The sequence below is a fragment of the Panthera tigris genome, chromosome D3 (assembly GCF_018350195.1).
Source record: "Panthera tigris isolate Pti1 chromosome D3, P.tigris_Pti1_mat1.1, whole genome shotgun sequence".
Classification (NCBI taxonomy): domain Eukaryota; kingdom Metazoa; phylum Chordata; class Mammalia; order Carnivora; family Felidae; genus Panthera; species Panthera tigris.
Window position 1 is genome coordinate 76689833 of NC_056671.1, and position 25084 is coordinate 76714916.

The window sequence follows — 25084 nt, forward strand, 5'->3', positions numbered from 1 at the left end:
TAATGAACATTTGAAGTGTTCCTAGCACAACTAAAGAACTAAATTTTAAATTCTATTTAATTTTAATTAATGTACATATAAATTAAAAAACTGATGTGTGTGATACAGTTAGTAAAAATCGTAAGTAGGCTTGGAACAATTTGAGGATATGAATCTACTCTTTCAATTGTGAATTTCATGAAATCTACACACAGATCAAGTATTTCCAGTAAATAGTTAGCATCCAAATTGAGATACAACATAAGTGTAAAATTTTGAAAACTTAAATAGCGGAAAAAAGAATATAAAATATCTCATTCATTTTTATATGGATTCTTTTTTAGAGAAAGACAGAGTGCAAGCAGGGGACAGGGGCAGAGGGAAAGAGAGAGAAAGAGAGAGAGAGAAAAAGAGAGAGAGAATCTTTAAGCAGGCACCACACTCAGTGCAGAACCCGAAACGGGGCTTGATCCCACGACCCTGGGATCATGACTTAAGCTAAAATCAGGAGTCGGGTGTTCAACCAACTGAGCCACCTAGACGTCCCTAATATGGTTTATATATTGAAATAATATTTTGGTTAAATTTTTTAAAATGTTTATTCATTTCTGAGAGAGAGAGCATGAGCAGGGGAGGGACAGAGAGAGGGGGGACAGAGGACACTGTAAACCTGGAGATGTTCTGGGCAGAGTCCTGAAAGGGCCCAGGAATTACTGCCTGGACTGGCTATGGAGCCCATGGCCTTGCCCTTACTCTCTGAGGCCTCCTGGGTTCCAACATGTTGTACTTACTTTATTTATTTATTTTTTATATATATATTTTTAACGTTTATTTATTTTTGAGACAGAGACAGAGCATGAATGGGGGAGGGTCAGAGAGAGGGAGACACAGAATCCGAAACAGGCTCCAAGCTCTGAGCGGTCAGCACAGAGCCCAACGCGGGGCTTGAACTCACGGACCGCGAGATCATGACCTGAGCTGAAGTCGGACGCTTAACCGACTGAGCCACCCAGGCGCCCCAAGTTGTACTTACTTTAAATCAAGCTGGCCGCGTTCCAGATAAGTTGCCATTTTTCTTTATTGTTTTCTCTTCCACATCAGATTTTTTAAGCCAAAAACAATTGGGATTTGCACAATCTGTGTCATGAATGTGTTCCTTCTCTGATGTCTGAAATAAAAACCTGAAGAAGGATATCCGGACTTGCTTTGAGGTACTTTGTGTTTAAATTGCCCTTTCTGGCTCTAGCAGTTTCTTGTGGCTGCTGTAACAAATTACCACAAACTCACTCATTGAAAAGAACACAAAGTTAGGGGTGCCCGGGTTGTGTCTGACTTCAGGGCAGGTCATGATCTCATGGGTTGTGAGTTCAAGCCCTGCATCGGGCTCTGTGCTGACAGCTCAGAGCCTGGAGCCTGCTTTGGATTCTGTGTCTCCCTCTCTCTCTTTCTCTGCCCTGCCCCCACCCCACCCCTGCTCAAAAATAAACAAACATTAAAAAAAAAAAGAATACAAATTTATTATCTTACAGTTCTGCAAGTCAAAAAGTCCAACATGGATCTCACTGGGCTGGAATCAAGGTATCAGCAAAAATGCATTCTTTCTAGAGGCTCCAGAAAAGAATCTCCTTGCCTTTTCCAGCTCCTGGAGGCTGGCTGCATTCCAACAACTCATGGCCTCTTCCTCCAAATAAATTCAAAGCCAGCAGCGTGGGATCTTCAAATCTTTCTCAGACTCTGACCCTCTTCTCACCTTCTCTCTTAGAAGGGCCTTGTGATTACATTTGGATGACCAGATAATCTAGGGTAATCTCCCCACATCGAAATGCTTACCTTACATCTGTAAAGTCCCGTTCACTACATAAGGTAATATATTCACCAGCTCTGGGGACCAGGGCAGGGACCCAGTCTTTGCAGGCATTGTCCTGCCCACCACAGCGTAAAGGGCCTAGACAACCTGCTGGGGTGGCCCCTCAGCCAGCACTCAGCTGCCTTCGTTCCAGAAGAAGAAATTGGGCATATTTGCTTTTCCAGAATCGTGGAGTCTCCCAGTCTGAGTTTTGAGATGGTTAAATGCTGATTTTCCAGATATTAAAATTCTTATTGACACATGCCCCAGAATGGCCTGTGAGAGATTTATAGCCTACTTGCTATGGGCTAAACTGTGCCCCCTGCCCCGCAATTCCTATGTTGAAGCCCTAAACCCTGCACCTCAGAATGACACTATATTTGGAGATGGGGCCTTTAAAGAGGTAATTAAAGTAAAATGAGGTCATTAGGGTGGGCCCTAATCCAATATGACTGGTGTCACTACAAGAAAGGGAGAATAGGACATAGACACCACACACGTGCAGCAAGAAGGCGGCCATCCACAAGCCATAGAGGGAGGCCTAAGAAGAAACCTACTTGACCAACTAACCCTTTGGCTTTGGACATCCAGCCTCCAGAACTGTGAGAAAACGAATTTCCATTGTTTAAGCCAGCCGGTCTATGGTCTTTCGTTATGGCATCCCTACTAAGCTAAAACACTACTTTTCCATATTCGTACCGTTGTAGTGTTGGAAATGAATGATTACAATTCGAATCTTTTCCTATTACTTTGGTTTACAAATTTTCTGAAGTTCTTGGCACACCCGCTGAGTTGAAATCCCCTTTCACAAGTGGGCCCATCAGATCACATCGAGCCGGTGTTCGACTCAACAGTGATTGGGCATTTCCAACTATCGGGTACTGTGTCTGCTCAACAAAGCTCGCCCCTGACCCATAAGGAATCGATGTCTAGTGGAGCGAACAAATCAGTAGACTGTCCATCTAATCCAGCGTAATCGATAATAGAGGCTCGCAAGTCCGTGACATGAAGAGCTGTAGTACTTTATCGAAGGGAGTGGATCAGGGCAGGATGGCGATGTGGGGACATGAGGATTCCGGAAGTGTTCCAAAACGAGTGACATCTGAACACCGGGCCTTAAGGAATCAGCCAGATGCCGTCAAGGTCAGGCCCTTAAAAGGACTTCCCCCTGTGTTCCAGGGGCGGAAGATTCTACGTTAACTGGAGGCATTAGGTAGGAAGATGTCCTAACTTGAGTCCCCTTGGAAAAACCGACCACGAGACAAGAATGTGGAGGCAGTTAGTTTATCAGGGAGGTGACCTCAGGAAGAGTGTGAGTCCGGGAAGGGAGGACAGCCAGCACATGACTACACATGTTGCAGCTGTGGACACACAGAGCCCCTCTACAGAACGGTGTGGCACATGCCTTAGAATCATCCTATGGGAACAGGAGGTTTTCCTACCTCCAGCTACCTTGTCGTGTGTGGCCAAACCCCGTCCCAGGCCATGAAGAAAGGAGGTGGGGAGCTGTGGGGTGCTGCAAACTGTCTTCACCTGCGGCTGCGGGTAAGCCCAGGTGACTGAGGAGGGTTGGGGCCTGAGCATCATCTGCATCTGCCTCGGGGACCACCAGATAATTCCATAAACCATCTGGATGTTGGAGTCAATCAATGGGGTTCTTTAACCCCGATGATTCTGACGCTCCTCTCCCTCAGCAGCATCAGCCTCGACTTGTTCTGTGCTGACCTGATTTCCTTAGGGAACGTGAATTCCAGGCTTGTCACTTAAAATAGATGTACCATGAGCATGTAAATTAACCGCTTTGAGTTCTGTGGGCCAGCTCACATTTGTATTCCACGGATTAATACCAAATGTAGGGCATTAACATAGTGCCTGGAACACGCGGACCCTGTGAACGGTTGCTATTTTTACCGATGACACCACTTGTTTCTCCGCACAATCTGTGCAAACTTTGGACTAGGTGATGAACTTGAGGTGATGATGTGAGAAAGAGCACCTCCACAAAGTTTCGTCCTCAGGCTCTTTACACAACTTCCTGGAATGCCTTGCTTATTGCTTCGCTTGAGTAAGTGAAAATTCCATTTCAGAAAAAAACGCCTTCCTAAAGTGTCACGTGAGTGTCACGCAACGAACACCAAAATAGCAAAATCGTCCTTTATAAGAACTTACAGCCTCCCAGTGAATAGACTGAGCTCTGGTTTAAATTAGGTACAAATGGAAGCTATTGTAGACCATACGGATGCTTTTCTTTTTTTTTTTTTTAACGCTTATTTATTTTTGAGACGGCGCAAGCGGGGGAGGGGCGGAGAGAGGGGGAGAGAGGATCCGAAGCAGGCTGTGCACCGACAGTAGCCCGATGCGGGGCTTGAACTCACCAACCATGAGATCATGACCGAGCCGAAGTCAGACGCTCAACGGACTGAGTCACCCAGGTGCCCCAAAGGGATGCTTTTTAGTAATTTACTGCATTAGTCCACCAAATGGCTCCCAGATCACTTGGGGCTCTGAATTCTGAGGCTGACCTTATGTCTCCGTCTGTTGGGACTGCTATCACAAAATACCACGGACTGGGTAGCTTAAGCAACAGAAACGTATTTCTCATAGTTCTGGAGAACCAATGCAGTTCCAGGGGAGGACTCTTTTCCTGGCTTGCATACGGCTGCCTTCTTGCTGTGTCTTTACATGACACAGAGGGAGAGAGAGAGAGGAGAGAGAGAGAGAGAGGGAGAGAGAAGGAGAAAGACACACACACATACACACACATACACATAACTGGGGGCGGGAGGTAGAAAGAGGGAGGGAGGAAGCAGGGGGGGAAGAGAGAGATGGGGAAGGAGGAGGAGACACACACGGTGAGGGGGAGGGGGAGGGAGAGAGAGCCAGCTGTGGTCTCTCTTCCTCTTCCGATGAGGACACTAATCCCATCATGGGGGCTCCAGCCTCATGATTTTGTCCAAACCTAATCACCTCCTAAAGGCTCACCTCTGAATACCAACACTCTGGGAGTTAGGGCTTTAACACTGGATGTGGGAGAGGGGGCACAACGTTCAGTCATGACCCCTTGCTTACCATCACAGAGCAGCTCTCCTTCTGGGGAAATCTGACATCTCACATAATACAGTCTCACAATATATGATTCCAGGAAAACGGTAAGAAAGGGGATTTTGCCCATATTTATTGGTTCTATTTTTTGTTAATGTTTATTTATTTATTTTGAGAGAGAGAGAGAGAGAGAGAGAGAGAGAAAGAAAGAGAGAATCCCAAGCAGGCTCAGCACTGTCAGCTTGGAGCCCAACACGGGGCTCAATCCCACGAACTGCGAGATCATGACCTGAGCCAAAATCAAGAGTCGCAGGCCCAACCGACTGAGCCACCCAGGCGCCCCAGTTCTATTTTTAACAATATTAACTCATGTGTAGGCCCCGTGGATGCTCATGGGACCTTTATTCAGCGTCTAACTTTTAGCTTCCACGTTCACTGATCAAAGAGAAAGGTTCTCCTGCTAGATTTGGGGCAGTCTCTAAAGGGATTTAGAAAAGTTGTAGTATTATTATATACACTATTTTTCAAGAAAAATGGAACGGAGCTTACTTATACTGTAAAGTAGCTAAAAGAAGAGAACAGAGGCTATTTCCACTTAAAAGTCACCAGTTTTTGTCAGTTCCCTTAGGTAAGAGCTGAATGAGTGATTTTGAGACGAGCTCGTTTATGCTAGAACTGCAGTGAGATGTAAAGGTGTCGAACAAAAGATCGACGGGCAGGGGGGGCGCCTGGGTGGCTCAGTAGGTTAAGCGGCCGACTTCGGCTCAGGTCACGATCTCGCGGTCCGTGAGTTCGAGCCCCGCGTCGGGCTCTGTGCTGACAGCTCAGAGCCTGGAGCCTGTTTCGGATTCTGTGTCTCCCTCTCTCTCTGCCCCTCCCCTGTTCATGCTCTGTCTCTCTCTGTCTCAAAAATAAATAAATGTTAAAAAAAAAAAATTTTTTTTTAAAAATCGACCAGGGGTTTAACTTAGGGTCCATGGGACCACAGGTGAAGAGCTGGATCTTTCTCTCATGAAGCCAAATTTTTCAAGGGAAGAGACTACGGGTATAATGCTTTGTCATTTGTTTATGAGCATTTTCTCATATCAAATGTTTCCGAAGTATGATTTTTTTTTAATCAGATCTTGACCTGAGCCTACGTCAGACCCTTAACCGACTAAGCCACCCAGGTGTCTATCAAGGTATGATTTTTAATGGCTGCGTTGTGTTCCAAAGGATTTTGTACTGCAGTATTTAACCAGCCTCCTGCCCCCACCCCCACCACTGTTAAAATATCTAGAGTGTTGCCACAGTTTCATGCTGCACTGAACCTGTCCGGCTAGCTGTGTTTATAGCTCTGATCACTGGATTATGTTAATGACTGGGCCAAAGTTTGCATTTTAAAGGCATTAGTGGGGTGCCTGGGTAGCTCAGTCAGTTAAGCGTCAGACTCTTGATTTTGGCTCCGGTTATGATTCCAAGGTCATGGGATTGGACCCTGAGGCAGGGTCCATCCTGAGCGTAGAGCTTGCTTAAGATTCTCTCGGGGCGCCTGGGTGACTCAGTCAGTTGAGCTTCCGACTTCGGCTCAGGTCACGATCTCACCGTCTGTGAGTTCGAGCCCCACGTCGGGCTCTGTGCTGACAGCTCGGAGCCTGGAGCCTGCTTCGGATTCTGTGTCTCCCTCTCTCTCTGACCCTCCCCCGCTCATGCTCTGTTTCTCTCTGTCTCAAAAATAAAATAAAACCTTAAAAAAATTTAAAAAAATAAATAAAGGTATCAGTAAATATGGCCAATTTGCCATCCAGAAAGGTGATACCAATTTTCACTACCACCAGCAGTATAGGAGAAAGTCTGTTTCCTCACAATCTTATCAGCTGAAGGTATTATCACTTTAAAAACAGTCTGTCAAAACTGACAAAGAAAGGAGGGAAAGAAAGAAGGGGTGAAAGAAGGGAGAAAGTAATTTGATAAGTTTATGAAGCAATTGTACATTTTTCTTTATGGATTGACCATTCAATTCCTTGCCTATTTGGATTAAGCTGTTCATCCTTTCTTACTCGGTTTTCTTTGTCGATACCTCACCAGTACATAATTTTCTAAGTTTTCATTTGTTTTTAAATTCTGTTTGTGGGGTTTTTAATATGCAAGATTCTTCTATCATCAGATTTATCAATTCTCCCCCTTAGGCTTAGAGAGCCGTTCCTCACCTTGAGATTCACGTTTTCTTCTACCCTATTTGATATTTATTTTGGTAGCTGATGTGGAATTAGGGATTCACAGGACTTTCGTGCCTGGGAAACTTACAGATCCCCATGTTCAACCCCTTCAGTTTAAGGAAAAACTACAGGAAGAGGCCCAGGGAGAAGGAGAAATGACTCAGGGACATACAGCTGGTTAATGACAGAACCAGGACCAAAATTACAGATTCCTTGACTTCAGTTTATTCTCCTTTTAAAAAATATTAGTTTTCTTTTTTTTAAAATTTTTTTCAATGCTTTTATTTATTTTTGAGGACTAGAGAGACAGAGCACAAGCAGGCGAGAGGCAGAGAGAGAGAAGAAGACACAGAATCCGAAGCAGGCTCCAGGCTCTGAGCTGTCAGCATGGAGCCCAACTGGGGGCTCGAACCCATTAACAGTGAGATCACGACCTGAACCAAAGTCGGACACTTAACCGACTGAGCCACCCAGGGCACCCCCAAAATATTAGTTTTCAATAATGCAAGTACCAAGTGAATATGGTTTCCTTAAAAAAATACAACATTACCAATCGCACGTCTGAATGCAAGTTTCCTATTTCCCTTCCTGGAGTGGTCACCGTTGTCATTTTGGCGTGGATCCTTCTACACTTAACAAAAATAATTGTATGTGGATCATTCTGTGATACACCTTCCTTACTCTACCTTATGTTTAGAGATGCCCATCATTTGAACAGGCCACACTTTTATTCAGCCATTTCTGCATAAATGTTTCCTTAGACAAACAATTCTGCAGCACATTATGGTACATGTCTCTCTGGGGCCGTGAAACTATCACTTAGTGGGTAATGCCCTAATTTTAAAAGATATCACCAAGTTACACTCTTGCTGGCAACATACCCATTTCTCCATAATCTCAACACCTTGATATTATCTATCATCCTTTAAATGTTTTGCCTGATGGGTGAGAAACATTATATTTTTTAAATTGATATTTTCCTAATTACACAAGAGGTTAAATGTCTCACATGTTTACTGACCATTTTATTTCCTCTTCTATGAAATTCATATGCATTTACTTTTATCTTTTTTTTTAATTTTTTTTTTTCAACGTTTTTTTTTTTTTTTTTTCAACGTTTTTTTTTTTTTTTTTTTTAATTTATTTTTGGGACAGAGAGAGACAGAGCATGAACGGGGGAGGGGCAGAGAGAGAGGGAGACACAGAATCAGAAACAGGCTCCAGGCTCCGAGCCATCAGCCCAGAGCCTGACGCGGGGCTCGAACTCACGGACCGTGAGATCGTGACCTGGCTGAAGTCGGACGCTCAACCGACTGCGCCACCCAGGCGCCCCTACTTTTATCTTTTTTTAAAATTCAATTGTTAGGGATATTATTCTTACCCTAACATATATATATATATATATATATGTATATATATATATATGTTATATATATATTTTTATATACTTATAAAATTTATATATATTATGTTAAATATAAATAAATATAAATATTACAAAAATAAATAAATATAAATATTAAACATATATATAAGTTATATATATTTTTTATATACTTTGGAAACTAATCTCTGTTATATATGTCCTACATATTTCTTCCAATATGTCACTTCCTTCAATTTTGTTTATGGCATTTTTTTGTTGTTATATGGAAATTAACTTGATGTAACAAAATGATCAATGTTTTTCTTTCTTTCTTCTCTTTATTTTTTCTCCCTCTCTCTCCCTTTCTTTCTCTCTCCCTTTCTTTCTCTCCCTCTCTCCCTTTCTTTTCTTCCTACCCTCCCTCCCTTCTTCCTTCCTTCCTTCCTTCCTTCTTTCTTTCCTTCCTGTCTTATTGTGTCCCAAGATCTTATGGTTTTCAAATTCTTAAAAATGGTTTCCAATACATTTTCTAGAAACTTATTGTTTAGGTTTTTCTTAATATATTTAATAGAGAGATCCATCTGGAGTTCATTTGGGGTCCACTGGAATGAAACTAGTCTTATTTTTTTTTTCTCCATATAAATGGCCAACTGTGTCAGCATCGAAGATTTTGTTTCTCTCCTAAAACTTGAGACGCTCTTTCCACCATAAGCCAAATTCCAGTATATTCTTGGGTCTGATTCTGCACTCACTACTCAGTTTGGTTTATCTGTTGATCTATCTGGGGCCGCTACCACCCGGTTTTGACAACCGCGGCTTCGTCATTTGTACCGATAGACCGATGGTTAGTCCAATGTTTCTCCTGCCCCATCATCAGTGAAGCAAGTTCGTTTTCAGTCACAGCCCCAAATCACCAATAAGGCATGTCTCTGGCCCTCAGCTCCCACCCAAGGCGGTGGGAGGGCTCAAACCCACCCATGCAGCCAAGCGACCCTCCTGTCTCTGGCCTCCACTGCTTCCGCCCAAATTCCTGTCACCGAACTACTCCTTAAAATAAAACTCAGCTGCAGATGGCGCACCTGTTTTGGATTACTTACAATAAATCAGGATCTGTATTTATTTCGGCTGGCGGACAGGTGAAGAATAAGCTGTTTACAGCGAGTCAGCTAGAAAGCAGACATCCAAATCGCGAGGTTCCCCCCCCCCCCCCGGGGCCAAGGGGTTACACTTGACAAGCCCCAAGCTTCCTGTTGCTTCCAAAATCCTGTGATTCTTTACGGGAACACCTCAAGCGGTAGTATTCACGCTAGATCTTGGTCTAATTACGCCCGTGGTTGGAGTTTTACTGCCCACGAGGGCCACCCAGAGCTCTTGTTACAGGGCAGATTCAACAAGCCGGGGGTAAAATGTAGAGATCTGTAATTGTTTTAATGTTTATTCACTTGTTTTGAGACAGAGAGAACGTGACGGGGGGAGGGGTAGAGAGAGAAAGAGAGAGGATCCCAAGCAGGCTCTGCACTAACAGCCCAGATGTGGGGCTTGAGATCCTGACCTGAGCTGAAACCAAGAGTCGGGCGGTTAACCCACTGAGTCCCCAGGTGCCCCTAGAGATCTGTGTTCTTAAACATGCACCTTAGCGAATGATTCCAGTGCAAATAACCCAGGCCCTCACTTTGCACTGCTCTGAGCCCCTGAGAAGGAGGCCTTCAGCCCCTGGGGTGGGGGGGGGGGGTCCCTGTGCACAGGATCTACAATGAGTTATCTGTCTGAGATGGGTTAGTAGGGGAATGAGGTCAGTATAATGCAGATGCATTCATATGCGATTTTCTCCTAGGCCAGGGGGCCCTGAGTAGCTGCAGTAAAGTATAGAATCTTGAGCAGGAAAAGGAAGGGCCTTCAGCTCAATTTTTGCATTGGCAGCAGACTCTCTGAAGGCCTCTTTGCATAAAATAAAAAATGACATGTGTCCTGTAGTTCCTCTCTCCTGAGACATGCACTCTAGACCTGTGTGTCTGAGGGCAGCGTGCACCCCCAGGCCCAGCTCTCCCCACCCCCAGGCCCAGCTCCCCACCCTTCCCCCACCCCCCAGGCCCAGCTCCCCACCCCTCCCCCACCACCCAGGCCCAGCTCCCCACCCCTCCCCCACCCCAGGCCCAGCTCCCCACCCCTCCCCCACCCCCAGGCCCAGCTCCCACCCCTCCCCCACCCCCCAGGCCCAGCTCCCCACCCCTCCCCCACCCCCCAGGCCCAGCTCCCCCCACCCCAGGCCCAGCTCCCCACCCCTCCCCCACCCCAGGCCCAGCTCCCCACCCCTCCCCCACCCCCAGGCCCAGCTCCACAGCAGCCATGCTGGCCAGAGACCCAATTCTGTCCCTGCTGCCTCAGCACCCTCTGACTTGCCTAACTAAAGGGCTGCCAGCATTTCCACTCAGTTATCTTGTGTATTTTTAATATGTACCATGGCAACCATTGGCTAACCTGAGCTGCCCCCCTGCGCAGTCCAAGTGAACTTCCTGGTTCAAAAAGCACCTTTTTTTTTTTTTTTTTTTTTTTGCTTTTGGTTCTGGCTTTAAAATGACCCGTTTATGAGGAGACCTGTGAGGAATGCTGTTTTTCTCAGGAGCCCCGACAATTTAAAGGGTGTGATTTTGCAGAATATGGGGGGTTTCGGGAATACATCTATTGCACCCATAGCAGCGACATCTGAGACTGTGGAGAATACCCACAGCCTGTTTGAGACGCAGCACTCAATAACCTGGTGCTTTGTTCTTCAGCTAAGATTGGGGGAAGTCAGGGGCAAAGGGCTCCAGAAATCCCTGAGAGAGCACTTTCATGAGGTGTGCAACCTTTAGCTCCCTGTGGCTCTGCTCTGTGGGTCTTCAGCCTGGAACCTCCCGGGGGACCCTTCCACTAAGGCCTCCGAGTCTATAACCCTGAGCCCTACTACCCTAGACTCACTGAGCTCAGGACTTCTGGGGGTCGGGCTTAGGTATCTGTATTTCGAGCAAATAGCAGGGAAGGTCCAAAGCCCAGCCAAGACTCTCAAATGTGGCAGCACAGAAAATCACCTGGGAGCTTTTAAAACCCCCAATGCCCAAGCCACACCTAGACCAAATTACCTCCGAATCTCTGAGACCTGAACTCAGGAAACAGGATGTTTAGGTCCCAGGTGACGTCATGTGTAGCCAGTCAGCCAGACCACTGCTTGAGGGTCTTTTCTTTAAGTTTATTTATTTATTTTGAGATAGAGAGCAGGAGCAGGGGAGGGGCATAGAGGGAGAGAAGAGGGAATCCCAAGCAGGCTCTGACGTGGGGCTTGAACTCAGGCACCGTGAGATCATGACCTGAGCAGAAATCAAAAATTGGACGCTTAACCAGCCGAGCCACCCAGGCACCCTGGGTTTTTTCTGAGAAAGAGCTCCTCTCTGTAGACCAGGGCTTCTGGAACTTCTGTGTGTATAGGAATCACCCAGGAATCCGGTTAAAATGCAGATCCTGATTTGGCAAGGCCGGGCAGGGTCTGAGATTCTGCACTTTGACAAACTGGTCTGCAGACTGCACTGTGAGCAACAAGGCTGTAATGAGTTTCCATTGATTATTTAATGATGACTGAGTACGGGCATTAGCTGACCTGCAGGTGCACGGCAGTGATGGTGTTTGGCAGAAATGGCACAGTGGACTTCGTGGTGAAAAACAAAACAAATGTTCGGAGCTCCTGGGTGGCTCAATCGGTTGAGCGTCCGACCTCGGCTCAGGTCATGATCTCCCGGTTGGTGGGTTGGAGCCCCGCGTCGGGCTCTGTACTGATGGCTCAGAGCCGGGAGCCTGCTTCGGATTCTGTGTCTCCCTCTCTCTCTGTCCCTCCTCTGCTCGTGCTCTCTCTCTGTCTCCCAAGAATAAATGAATGTTAAAAACAAAACAAAAAAATAAATGTTTGTGTTATTTGCTGGGTCAGCCATGGAGTCGTGCTGACGAGAGGCCTGCCACGTGCTAAGAGATGAGCAGTTATAAACTTCTGCCTTCCTGTCGTCCGCAGAGAGCTGGCTTTCTGGAGTCTGTTTTAACAGTTGTTATTGGGGGGGACGGGGGAATAAATGCATTTTATTATGCAGATGAATTTAAATTTCGGGTTGCTCTATCCCAGGTATGAAAACTACGTTACAAGGAGGTTGAGATTATCTGCTATTTTCCTATGCTAAAAAAAAAAAAAAAAAAAAAAAAATTATTGGAGGGCTATGTGTCCTGTCTATCACTGGATGGCCATGCACATTTCAAGCTGTCATATACTGTGTCATCCCTGCACCGCCTGCTTAGCTACTAGGCTGAACTCAGATGAGCATGAAGTTTCCTAACAGTTATCACACGAGCCCACACCAGTGATAAATTTCAATAGATTTTCATGAATACACTCACACGCAAGTAAAACTGAGAAAATCTGAATAAGATCACTAGATAGTATCAATATCAGTATCTTAGTTATGATATTATGCTACGGTTTTACAAAATGTTACCATCGGGGGGAACCCGGGCAAAGTGAAGTGCACAGCCTTCTCTCCATGTTGTTTCTTACAACCGTGCGTGCACCTACCATTATCTCAAGGAAGATTTCAGTTAAAAAAGGCATAGGGGCACCTGGCTTACCCTGGGCACTTGGGTCAACATCCGATGTCGGCACAGGTCACGATCTCACAGTTTGTGGGTCAGAGCCCTACATCGGGCTCTCTGCTGTCCGCACAGAGCCGGCTTCAGATCCTCTGTCTCCCTCTCTCTCTCTCTCTCTCTCTCTCTCTCTGCCCCTCCCCCACTCACACACTTGCTCTCTCTCTCAAAAATAAGTAAATATTTTTTAAAAAGGTATAAAATCACTTCCAGCCAGCCCTTGATACGCTTTCAATATGGGGGGGAAAGGACAGAAGTATTAAGAAGGTAAATAAAAGGGGCACCCGACTGGTTCGGTCGGTAGAACATGTGACTCTTGATCTTGGGGTTGTGAGTTCAAGCCCCACATTGGATGCAGAGATTACTTAAAAACAAAATGTTTGTAAAAAAAGGCAAAATAATAAACAAAATAAAAACGATAATGCGCATTAAATGCTAACAGCATAATAGGTACTGCGATCCGCGTGTCATGCTCAAGACTTTAATCTTCGTAACACTCTACGAGGCACGATTATTATGATTGTTATTATTATTTCTGTTTTCTGTTTTAGATGAGGAAACTGGGCCTGGGAGAGCTTCGGGAGTTTTTCCCAAGGTCACCGGTCAGAAAGCAAGAGTACAGGATCCAAATGCAGAGTCCACTGCATGACACGGAGGATGAGAACAAGAACGGAAGGAGAAGTCACGGTTAGCGATGAGGACTGGGCTTTGGGGTGGGGGCAGGGAAGGCAACTTGAAGCACTTTGCAGGATGTTGGCCTCGCAAGATGAGAGGAACTGAGCTGGCAACAAGCCGAGCGAGGCTATTTCCAGGCAAGAAGACAGAAGAAAACACTGCGTGTCTGGGAGAAGGCTTCATTTACCCGCTGAAGAAAGCGGTGTGTTTGTCCGCTTCGCCACTCAGAGGGGGATGGGAGCAATATGGCAGAGGGTCTTGAATGCTAGGGGGATGTGGTAAGGTCTTCCCGGATCTAATCAGCCATCTGTAAAAGCTAACAAGGCACTGATGAGGCCAAGGTTATATGTGAATCTCCAGCATTCACAAGGGAACCCAAGTGCAAGGTGTTTACGGTTTAGTACAAAGTAATCGATTCCCAGGGCCAAAAAAGCAATGGGAAGCAATGGGAAGTGATTTGGAGAATTGGTATGTGAAGGGAACCAAAGAATGAACACCAAAGGCCGCAAAGTGGTTGAGACCAACGATCTTTATGGAATCAATGGAATTAAATCTAGTTCCGTATGGCTGCTTGTTCTTTCAATTATTGAGTGCCTACTGTGTGGCCAACACCATTCCCAGGACTTGGGATAGATCAGTGAACAAAATACAGTGACCAAACTCCCTGCCATCAAGGAGCTCACCACCTTGTGTGCTTAGTGCTGATTCCCGATCAGGAAGATTCTTAACTCTCAAAACCTAAGATTCCACTTTCATACTGTACTCTTGAGATCCCATCACCCCAAAGAGAAATGCAAATCTCTCTAGCGTGAAGCTGGGCAGCGATGCAGAAAGACAGACACAGCACTTCTGACTCAAGAGCGAGGGCGATCTTACCGCCGGGTGGTTACAAGGAAACTTAAGATGGGCAGGTCGTCAAGACTTGCCTCCGAGCTGGATCATAAAACCAAAAGCAAAACCAAGGTGAAGGATTGGCCGTGTGACCCTTGAAGACGATTCAAGTTAGCCTGGGGTACCCTCTCTGCTTTCCACTCCCCAACTGGGATTAACTTTGGAATCTTCCATAACTGTAGAGAAACTGGGGGCTCTCCAATCCTAGCCTGGGTAAACACTACTTCAAGACAAATCGGAATGGCCTTGCACTGTAAAAGCAGGAAAGGCAGATGGGAAATAAGTCCACTCGTTTAGGTAGGAGATATTCTACAATATAGCCTTGTTCTTAGAACACAGCAGAATGAGAGGTCTGGGATTTTCCTCAGAATTGCTAAAAGCAATCTACAGATGAAGAGAAACTGCTAAACGATAAGCTGATGGTCATTGTCTCTCCCCCCACAAAAAAAAAAGAAAGAAAGGAAAAAAAAGACACCTCAAGGTAAGTGAATCAGGCAAGAGTCAAGAGTGGGCAGATTTATTAACATTACCCCCAACCAAGGATTTCTAACATTTCAAATTTCAAGTTCCCACAAGCTTCAGTTGTCTGAGAATAAATGTCTAAAATGTCTTTTTGTCTTAGTTATAGAAAGATTCACCAATTTTTTTGTGTGGTATTTTAACAAGTTTGATTTAGCTCCTAGTGACCTTCTCATGCTTTTGCATCACATTTACAGTGATATTTAGGCCTTTGGTGGAAATTTGGCTATACTGTATTTGCATGTAAGAAACATGGGCCTCTTCCACAGTGAGACTACTGACTTTTTGCATGGGTCAAAAAATGGGCACTCACTGTGCCATAGTCCCTGCAGCATTTCCCCACTTTCCTTTTTTTTTTTTTAAATTTTTTAATGTTTATTTAGTCTTTGAGAGCAACAGACGGAGCACGAATGGCAGAGGGGCAGAGGGAGAGGGAGACACAGAATCTGAAGCAGGCTCCAGGCTCTGAGCTGTCAGCACAGAGCCCGATGCGGGGCTCGAACTCACAGACCGGGAGATGGTGACCTGAGCCAAAGTCAGATGTTCAACCGACTGAGCCACCCAGGCGCCCCTCCCCACTTTTTGTTAAGGAAAAAAAAAATGCCACAGATACAGAGGTACTATTTCGTTCTCTCTCTCTTTTTTAAAAAAAATATTTATCTATGTATTTATGCACTTTAATGTTTATTTTTGAGAGAGAGCGAGCGAGAGAGACAGAGTGCGAGTGGGGGAGGGGCAGAGAGAGAGGGAGGCACGGAATCTGGAGCAGGCTCCAGGCTCTGAGCTGTCAGCACAGAGCCGGATGTGGGCTCGAACCCATGACTGTGAGATCATGACCTGAGTCAAAGTCAGGCGCTTAACCAACTGAGCCACTCTGGTATCCTTATTTATTTATTTTTAAGGGGAGGGAAGGGGCGGGGGGGGGGCGGGGAGAAAATCCCAAGCAAGCTCCACGCTGTCAGGGCAGAGCCCCATGCAGGACTCGATCCCTTGAACTGTGAGATCGTGACCTGAACAGAACACAAAGAGTCAGACACTTAACCGATGGAGCCCCCCCCCACCCCCGCCAGGCGCCCCAGTCCTATTTCTAACTTCGAGCTGCACAGAACTACTCTTGAATACACAACTTCCACTCACGCTTCTGGCTGCCCTTGAGTGACAGGCCAGCTCTGCTACTGGGCACAGCAAAGGGAGAACAGCCCTCCTACCTGCACGGGGCAAGCTTTCTAGAGAGTCACTTAGCCGTGCCACAAAACACAGGACGCACCTCAGACCTCGAGCCGAAAGCAGGAGCGGTGAGTGCGTGTGAGTGCAGAAGCAAGGGTCCCACAAGAACTCTGATGGCCACAAGGATGTGCATGAGACCGTCGACTGTGGTCCCAGAGATGGCCCGTGTTATTTAGCTGCGTTGGGCTTGCCGTCCCCAAGACTCCGGTCTCAGATTGCAGTTAGGGGCACAAGCCGAAGATGACAAAGGGGGCTCCTTCCTTAGCCTCCCGTCCTTGTTGGCAGGTGAGGAAGCTAGAACTTGCCTCCCCCGGTGGTGGGTCTAAAACTAACTTTGTCACTCTCCTCTTCCTCTCCACCTGCTCCTCGTTGGCCGCTTTACCCCCTCCCCCCCACCCCGAACTTTTAATAGTCAAGGTAATTTGCCCAATAAAATGCTCCATGTGGATGAACAGTTGTAAAAAGGTACTTATCTGAGCCAGGAAGAGCATCTGATGACTAGAAAAGGAAACGCTATGTTTATTGACATGAAAAAATTAATACTGCAACTTAACTTTGTATTAATATTTTGCTAACCCACGTCCATAAACTTATCCTGGGTATGCATCTGTGCTCATTGGCGTGCGATCACCCCAGCGGTATGCGAAACAACCACATAGAAGGGGCGCCTGGGTGGCTCAGTCGGTTAAGCCTCCGACTTCGGCTCAGGTCATGATCTCACGGTTTGTGGCTTCAACCCCCGCGTCGGGCTCTGTGCTAACATCTCAGAGCCTGGAGCCTGCTTGGGATTCTCTCTCTCTCTCTCTCTCTCTCTCTCTCTGCCTCTCCCCTGCTCATGCTCTTTCTCCGTCTCAAAAATAAACATTAAAAAAAGTTTTTTTTAACAACCAAATAGTATAAAGCTGACTCTCCTGCAAAAAGTAAAGTATAAACATGACTTTTATGTGACAGAGTTTGGCCAGTGGGGCAGAATGATTTGCTCAGGAAAAAGCTACCTCAGATCTAGAGATTTTTTGACTGGCTATTTTAGGACGAGGTCTTTAGAAACCGATGTATTCCATGTTTACTTTTTCACAGAGTTCAGTAACTGAATGCATTTGGGAATATTTCATTTTCTTTGGAGAATGCCTGATCTATAAAAACAATACTAGGTTCCTAAACTATGAAGTTGGGGGGAGGGAGAACATAGTAAAGTAGGATGGTAAAAATAACTGATTAATAACTTGTCTTAGGTAGTTATTTACACAAATAAAATCTTGGCCATGGTACAGCATTAGTTCAAAGCCCATTTGGGACCCTTTAAAATTAAAAATACAGTAAATTCATATATCATGCACAATGTGTTTTGTGCATTGATTATTGCCATGAATTTAATTCCATCTCTTTCAAATACACCCCCCCCCCCAATCAGGAATAGAGTAAAACAAATTTACTTCCAGGCAGTATTTTCTTAGCCTCTTTTGTATTTGTGATCTCAGAAAAACAAAACAAACCTTGGTTCAAAAATCTACTTTGATTTTTCGGCCCAGAAAACCAATTTTGTCTGCTTTTCCCAGCACCACTAAGTGAATTCTACAAATCATTTAGACCACCGAAATCTCTCATTTTACTATGAATTCTGAGTCCAACTAGCACTTAACATTTTTAAAGTGCTCCTGAAAACTGACTCAAGCGAGTTTTTTTTTTTTCCTTTTAAAGTCTACACCCAAAACATTTGCTCGCAAAACTTTCTGAATAGGGACATTGCCTGGTGAAACACGTGCAGTAGACAAAATATCAAATTTCTTTTTCCAGCTGTCCAGAATCCCATTAGTGCCTCTTGCTTCTATCTGTCTTTTGCTATAATTAGGACGGCTTAGGGTTTATTTGGGCCTTTTTTCAAAACCAGATTTCCTTCTTACCAGCAGCAGCTGTCATTCACAAATACCCTAATGGTGCCGGGAGACTTCTTGTGATTTACATTGTGGTACGGCGATCATAATATGAAATGAAGAGAAACCCACACGCACGCACACACACACACACACACGCACACGCGCACACACGCACGCGCGTGCACACACAAATACCTTTCATCTAGTAATTTTTAAAAAGAGGAGTCTTACCTGAGGATGAGCACTGCCGTCTGGAACCCCGCTTGTCTCAGATAGGGTACTGACCAACACCCCTTCTCCCTCGAAGTTTGAGTTCCCTCCTTGGGGGGGTGGGCCCAGGGGAATTCGCAGGGTCTCTGTTTCTTGCTGTGCTTGGGCTGGAACGGCACATTCTCCTGCACGGAACTGGGAATTCCAATCAACAGCTTCTGCTTTGGCATGAGGACCGTCTCTTTTATCACTCTGGGCTAATGGGCGCTTAACAGGCTCTTTGGGATAGAGGAGATTAAGGGTGCCTTCTGTCGTGCTTTCTTTCAAGTTGGGGCTCAGCTTCTTGGGTTTTCCTTTGGTTTCTGGCCGCCTCACCCCGGCAGGTATCTCGGAGCCCCTCTTGCTCAATGAAACCTCGTCCCCTACTTTCTTCTCGGCTGCAATCTCCAACCACTGGTCCACCCCTGAGTTTTCTAACTCACCAGACAGACGCTTCATCGCCGTCTCTGTCACCGCTTTATCCATGTTTAGCAGATTGTCACTGGTGAATTCCTCTCCTGCTTGGTGGCTGTCTCTGGTTTCTCTTCGAATTCCTGGATAATCATTTTCAGCAGCCTCAGAAGCAGTGGGTAGTTTACATCTCGCCTGGTCTGTCACTGTAGACGTTACATCCCGGGGAGGCCCCAAGGTCAGAATCATCCCCGTTTGCGGGGATGAGGGACTGTGGGTGGAGGCTTGGCTGCTCCTCACCCCTACTTCTTGGGGTTGTGAGTGATTACCGCAGAAGCCACTGGTGGCATCCATAGGCCCCATGTCATCTGACACCCGAGGCCCACAACCCATTTCACTGAGGAAATGCTCACGCCCACCCGGGCAACACGAACCGAATTCCATCTCTTCGTCATTGCTTTCTAATAAAAAAACCTGCCCAGTCCCCTCCAGGTCCCTTTGCCAAACTGCATTAGAGTAATCCGTCATAACGTCGGAACATTCCAGATACTCTAGGTCATCATCCGAAAACTCCTCGGTGCAGGTTAGGGTTATCTCTGGGCAAAGTTCATAGTCACTGTCAGAGTCTTCGCTGGACACCTGTGGGCTGCCTTGCTGCTGGATCGTGGCCCTGTCACCTGGGCCATCGGATGTGGCCGCCACCGACAGCGGTAGGCTGAAGCTAATGTATTTCTGCACTCTGGGATTCGGATGACCAGACTTTAAGACGTCCTCATGAGGGCCATCACTGTTTAAGGCCCCATCCACTGGCCTTGATCCTTTGGAATGCACTGCCCTGTGGCAATACACATGTTGCTTATCGGGAATATTACTTGATTTAGAAGAAAGCCACCCATCCGCAACTTCCTCCGAGCTATCCGGATCACGAGCCTCTTCGGTTCGCCTTGCTCCTTTAACATCCAAGGGATTTTCAGAACCGGAGGCACCAGTGTCATTATTGGCCAATAACCGGAGCGAGCTTGAACAGCCGAATTTGGAGGACGGGGAGTCAGCTGACACGGGACTACCTGAGGGGACACTTTCTTCGCCCCTAGGAGGATGTTCTTTCTCATCAAGCTGGTTTGCTTCTTCCTGCATGCTTGACTCTGCCGCATGTTTCCAACCCGTGTCCCCGCCATCTTTGGGGTTAGGGGAGAGCTGTGGGTTCTCTGCCGAGCACTTGACTTCAATGGAAGCAGAACAGCAGATCATTCCAGAACAGTTTTTAGCAGAGATTTGATAAACAGCGGTGTCATCTGGGGTACAGCTAGGATGAAGAAAATACACTTGGTAAGTTGGCCGTGTTTGGATGGGCATGCCAACATTCCTCACATCATGGCACAGAAAATGACCATGGTTTTTTGCTGCACACCCAAGGAGATCTGTGATCTCTCTGGAAAGGGGCTTGTGGTCAGAGTCAGCCAGCTTCTGAGTCCCAGCTGCCCTGGAGCTGAGAATCCAGGAAGCCCGGCATTTTCCGTTAAGACCTTCCCCAGTCTTACCCCAACTTGAAAAATGATGAGAATTATTCAGACGAATGGGGAAACATCTCACACTCTAGTTTCTCCTTCTCTCCTCTTATTTTGAGTCCTTTTTACACTATAGAAATTTGAAAAGGCATTATTTTCTGGAGTGAGACATTGTACACAAGTAACTGAAGTATTCGACCTCAGGCAGTGGACAGCATAAGCAGTAACTGTTTTTAAGACCATGCTAAGAAGGCATGGTTCTTTTTTTTTTAATTTTTTTTTTAATCCTTATTTATTTTTGAGAGAGAGAAACAGCGTGTGAGCAGGGGAGGAGCAGAGAGAGAGGGAGACAGAGAATCCAAAGCAGGCTCCAGGCTCCGAGCTGTCAGCACAGAGCCCGACACGGGGCTCGAACTCACGAACCGCGAGATCATGACACGAGCCCAAGTCGGACGCCCACCCGACTAAGCTACCCAGGCGCCCCTAAGAAGGCATGGTTCTTGCCAGGAGGCTATAAAGACGCCACACTGGGATTATGTGTAGGAAGAATGTGCCCTTTCCTCTTCATTTTACATGACTGTGGGGTCTAAACCATGACCCATGAACCCCCTGGCCAGAAACCCATGCCCACATGCCATCCTGACTTACACAGACCAAGCCAGGTGCTTGGCTTTGGCCCAGCAGGGACAAACTTGACTCCTGGATCATGTTGAGCCTGCTCTCCCTGCTCCAGGAGGGACGGTGCTCCTGTGTCCCCTCCCTTTACTGACTGGAGCTCCATGGAACCTTGAACCTAACAGACTTTGCTGACCTCTCCTGCTAGGGCCTTTCTCTGGGCTCTGCAGTCCCAGGAAAAGCCTGTTGCACTGGCTTTATAATTTGCACTCATAGATCTCACTTGATCTCAGTATAGCTGTAACATTGCTGGCCTCACTCTGCATTATCCGGCGCAGAAGTAAATGAGCATTTTCAGAAGGCGGGAGCTGTGGGTTGGCTCAGAATTAGAAGTGATGTTTAGATACTTATTGCCTGATCTGTGTGAAATACGCACACACATCTAACCCAGAAGGATCAGTGTTAGACACCGGATGGCACACCGTCTTCCTTATTCTCCTTCTTCTCGCCGAAGGCACCCCTCTGTCTCCCTGAGCTCATATGTGCTCATAAGCCCTCCACAGTCGCGTGTGCTCACATACGCCTCATTTTCAAAACACCATACGCTAATTCCAATTTTCTTAATATCTTGCCCTTTTTTGTAATCTGGTTCCCAAGTAGAAGCCACACAGGGGTGGCTGAGGGTCACCAAGCTGGACCCACAGCTGATATTCAGATTTGCCCTGGGCAACAACACCGGGAGACTGAAAGTGAGGGTCACTTTCTAGAGGCAACGACACCTGCTGTTCCTGTATACTTCACGAGGTCATTCTGAGGTTCAAATGAGAAAATCAATGTGAAGGGGCTTCGTAAAGCAGAAACTTTATGCTACATATATGCTAAGAATGTAGAAGCTCTGGGGCACCTGGGGGGGGGGGGGCTCAGTCGGTTAAGTGTCCAACTCTTTTTTTTTTAATTTTTTGTTTATTTATTTTTGAGAGAGAGAGAGAGAGAGAGAGAGAGTGAGTGGGGAGGGCCAGAGAGGGAGGAAGACGCAGAATCCAAAGCAGGCTCCAGGCTCTGAGCTGTCAGCACAGAGCCCGACGCGGGGCTCGAACCCACGAACCACGAGATCATGAGCTGAGCCGAAGTCGGACGCTTAACCGACTGAGCCACCCAGGTGCCCCAAGTGTCCGACTCTTGATTGCGGCTCAGGTCATGATCTCACAGGCTCATGCGTTCCAGTTCCATGTGGATGGTGAGGAACCTGCTTGGGATTCTCTCTCGCCCTCTCTCTCTGGCCCTTTTCCTCCCCCTCTCTCTCAAAATAAATAAACTTTAAAAAAGAATATAAAAGTGCTAAAATGATAATCATGTGATGTGATAGAGGTATTAGCTAACTCGACTGTGGCAGTGATATTGCAATATAAATGCATCGAATCAATATGCAGTACACCTTAAAACATACACAACGCTGTATGTCAAATATACCTCAATTAAAAAAAAGAAAAAGAAAAAGGATGTGAATGTGCTAAGACCAGATTACCTCTGGTCCTCAAGAACTGTGCAGAAGAATCACCAGGAACCTCTATTGAAAATTCTTGAATCAGAATCTGTGGGTAAAAGTCCTGAGGATCTGCTTTTAAAGATCCCAAATACAGGGGCCTGGGTGGCTCAGTCAGTTGAGCGTCCGACTTCAGCTCAGGTCATGATCTCATGGCTTGTGAGTTTGAGCCCTACATCGGGCTCTGTGCTGACAGCTCAGAGCCTGGAGCCTGCCTTGGATTCTGTGTCTCCCTCTCTCTCTGCCCCGCCTGTGCTCTCTCTCTCTCTCTTTTAAAGTAAATAAACATTAAAAAAATTTTTTTAAGGTCCCAAATACATTCTGCTACAAATTGTCCTTGGTCTGCCCTTGGAGACATCCTCATCACTTATGCTTGGGTCTCTTCATTTAAGCCAAATTAAGGCTGAACAAAGAGAAAGGGGCCTCTGCCTGAGCCCCACATGGCCTATACCACTGCCTACACGCCTCTTTTCCAGGAGTTCTGGAAGACCTGGCCTCAGCTAGGAACTTACAAGGAGCATCAAACAGTACCATGGGCTACTGGAAAATTCTAAGTAGTTGGGTTGATTTCCTGATTTATCCAGACCAGGATCTCTATGCCAGAGAAACCACCTGCCCTGAAAGTACCAGGACTTGTGTGGAAAAAACAGAAAGGCAGAGAAGAAAGTAAGATAGAGAGATCAAAGGACCAGGTAAGAAAGCAGTAAAGGAGGGAGCACCTGGGCGGCTCAGTCAGTGAAGCATCTGACTCTTGATTTCGGCTCAGGTCACGATCTCAGGGTTCGTGAGATCTAGCCCTGTGTTGGGTTCTATGTTGATCATGGAGCCTGCTTGGGATTCTCTCTCCCTCTCTCTCTCTCTCTCTCTCTCTCTCTCTCTCTCTCTCCCCCTCTTTCCCTGCCCCACCCCCACCAAAATAAATAAATAAACATTAAAAAAAAACAAAACAAAACCTACTAGGGGAAACAATCGAATATCTGCGAGAACCTCGTCGGTCACTTCTGGGCTAAGTTGCTCCGTGGCGACTAGAAGAGAAAGAGAAGCTGCAAGGAGGGGACTTCGGTGACAGCAGCTGAAATGGTGTGAGTAGGACTGGGCTTTAGAATCTTTGCAAGATGCTGGCAGAGTGACCTGTGTGCCCCACAGTGATTTGACAGGAATGCAAAAACGTCCCGGAAGAAATTCCCTGAACAATTCATTGCGTTCCCTTCTTGACTGTCTTTCCTTTTGGCCGAAGGAAGCAGCAACATTCCTGACTTGCTGTGAAAGTCTTGCCGGAATGACTCTACTTGCTGGAATACTCTTGGTTCTTTCTAAATTACTCATTTCCATATTTAAAGAAAAAGAGGTACCTGTGACCTTAAGTGGGTGGGGCTTCCTCTGGGCTTGAACCCCCTGGGTTGGTCTAGACCAGAGGTTCTTAGATATTATGACGGCAGGACCCCTTTCCACGCTCAAAAATAATTGAGGACTCCCAAGAATGTTTGTTTATGGGGTTATATATCACTATTTACCATATTAAAATTAAAACTGAGAAAAGTTGAAAACATTTATTCATTTAAAAATAACAAAAATAGGGGCGCCTGGGTGGCTCAGTCAATTGGGCATCTGACTCTTGATTTCAGCTCAGGTCATGATCCCAGGGTCACAGGATCGAGCCCCTCATCAGGCTCTGTGCTGAGTGTGGAGCCTGCTTGGGATTCTCTCTCTCTCTCTCTCTCTCTCTCTCTGCCTCTGCCCCTCTCCCCCACTTGTACCCTTTCTCTCTAAAATAAAAAGTTTTTTAAATACCAAAAACAAACTCATTACGTGAGCATAAATAACACATATTTTTCTAAAACAAAGTAACATTTCCTAAGAGTGGCATTGCTTTACATTTGTTCACACATCTAATATCTGGCTTAAAAACCAGCTGCTGCTTCCACGTTCGTTGTGATACGATACATTGTTTTGGTTGAAATACATGAAGAAAATCTGGCTTCACGCAGACATATACTTGGAAAAGGAAGGAGTATTTTAATAGTCTTTCCATATGATTGCCAATAATCTTCTTTGAAACTGTACAAAGAAGTGGTCGCAATGTGGAATCTGAAAGCCTATCAACTAGCTACATAAATCCAATCATCTGTATTTTCACATGCGCCTTTACCCACTAGAGAGCTCGAGAGGAGACGTGAGCAGACAGAACAGTCAATGAATTTGAAGGTGATTGAGATGATCCAGTCTTCAGAACAGAAAGAAAAAAGAATGGAGAAAAGTGGGCAGAATCTCAGAGACCTAGGGGACACCACCAAGCTCGCAACATGCATGAAGGGAATCCCAGAAAGAGAGGAAAGAGGCAGAAAGCATGCCTGAAGAAAGTGGAAGTCCTTAGTTCAGAGAAGGGATTGCAATGATCGCTTAAAAGCTTGGATTTTTTTTTTAATTGAGGTATAATTGAAATATAACATTACATTGGCTTCAGATTGACATATAACATTGC

At 46.1% G+C, this 25084-nt stretch overlaps 1 protein-coding gene across 3 annotated transcripts in view; it reads right to left on the reverse strand.

Moving 5' to 3' along the window:
- The window catches only part of ALPK2 (alpha kinase 2), a 148927-nt gene that overhangs the window by 55652 nt on the left and 68191 nt on the right, over positions 1-25084 (reverse strand). For all 3 annotated transcript variants that reach the window (XM_042962760.1, XM_015536829.2, XM_042962759.1), the window contains exon 4: positions 18508-20242. In XM_042962760.1, coding sequence (XP_042818694.1) covers positions 18508-20242 — 1735 coding nt within the window. The remainder of the gene's footprint in view (positions 1-18507; positions 20243-25084) is intronic.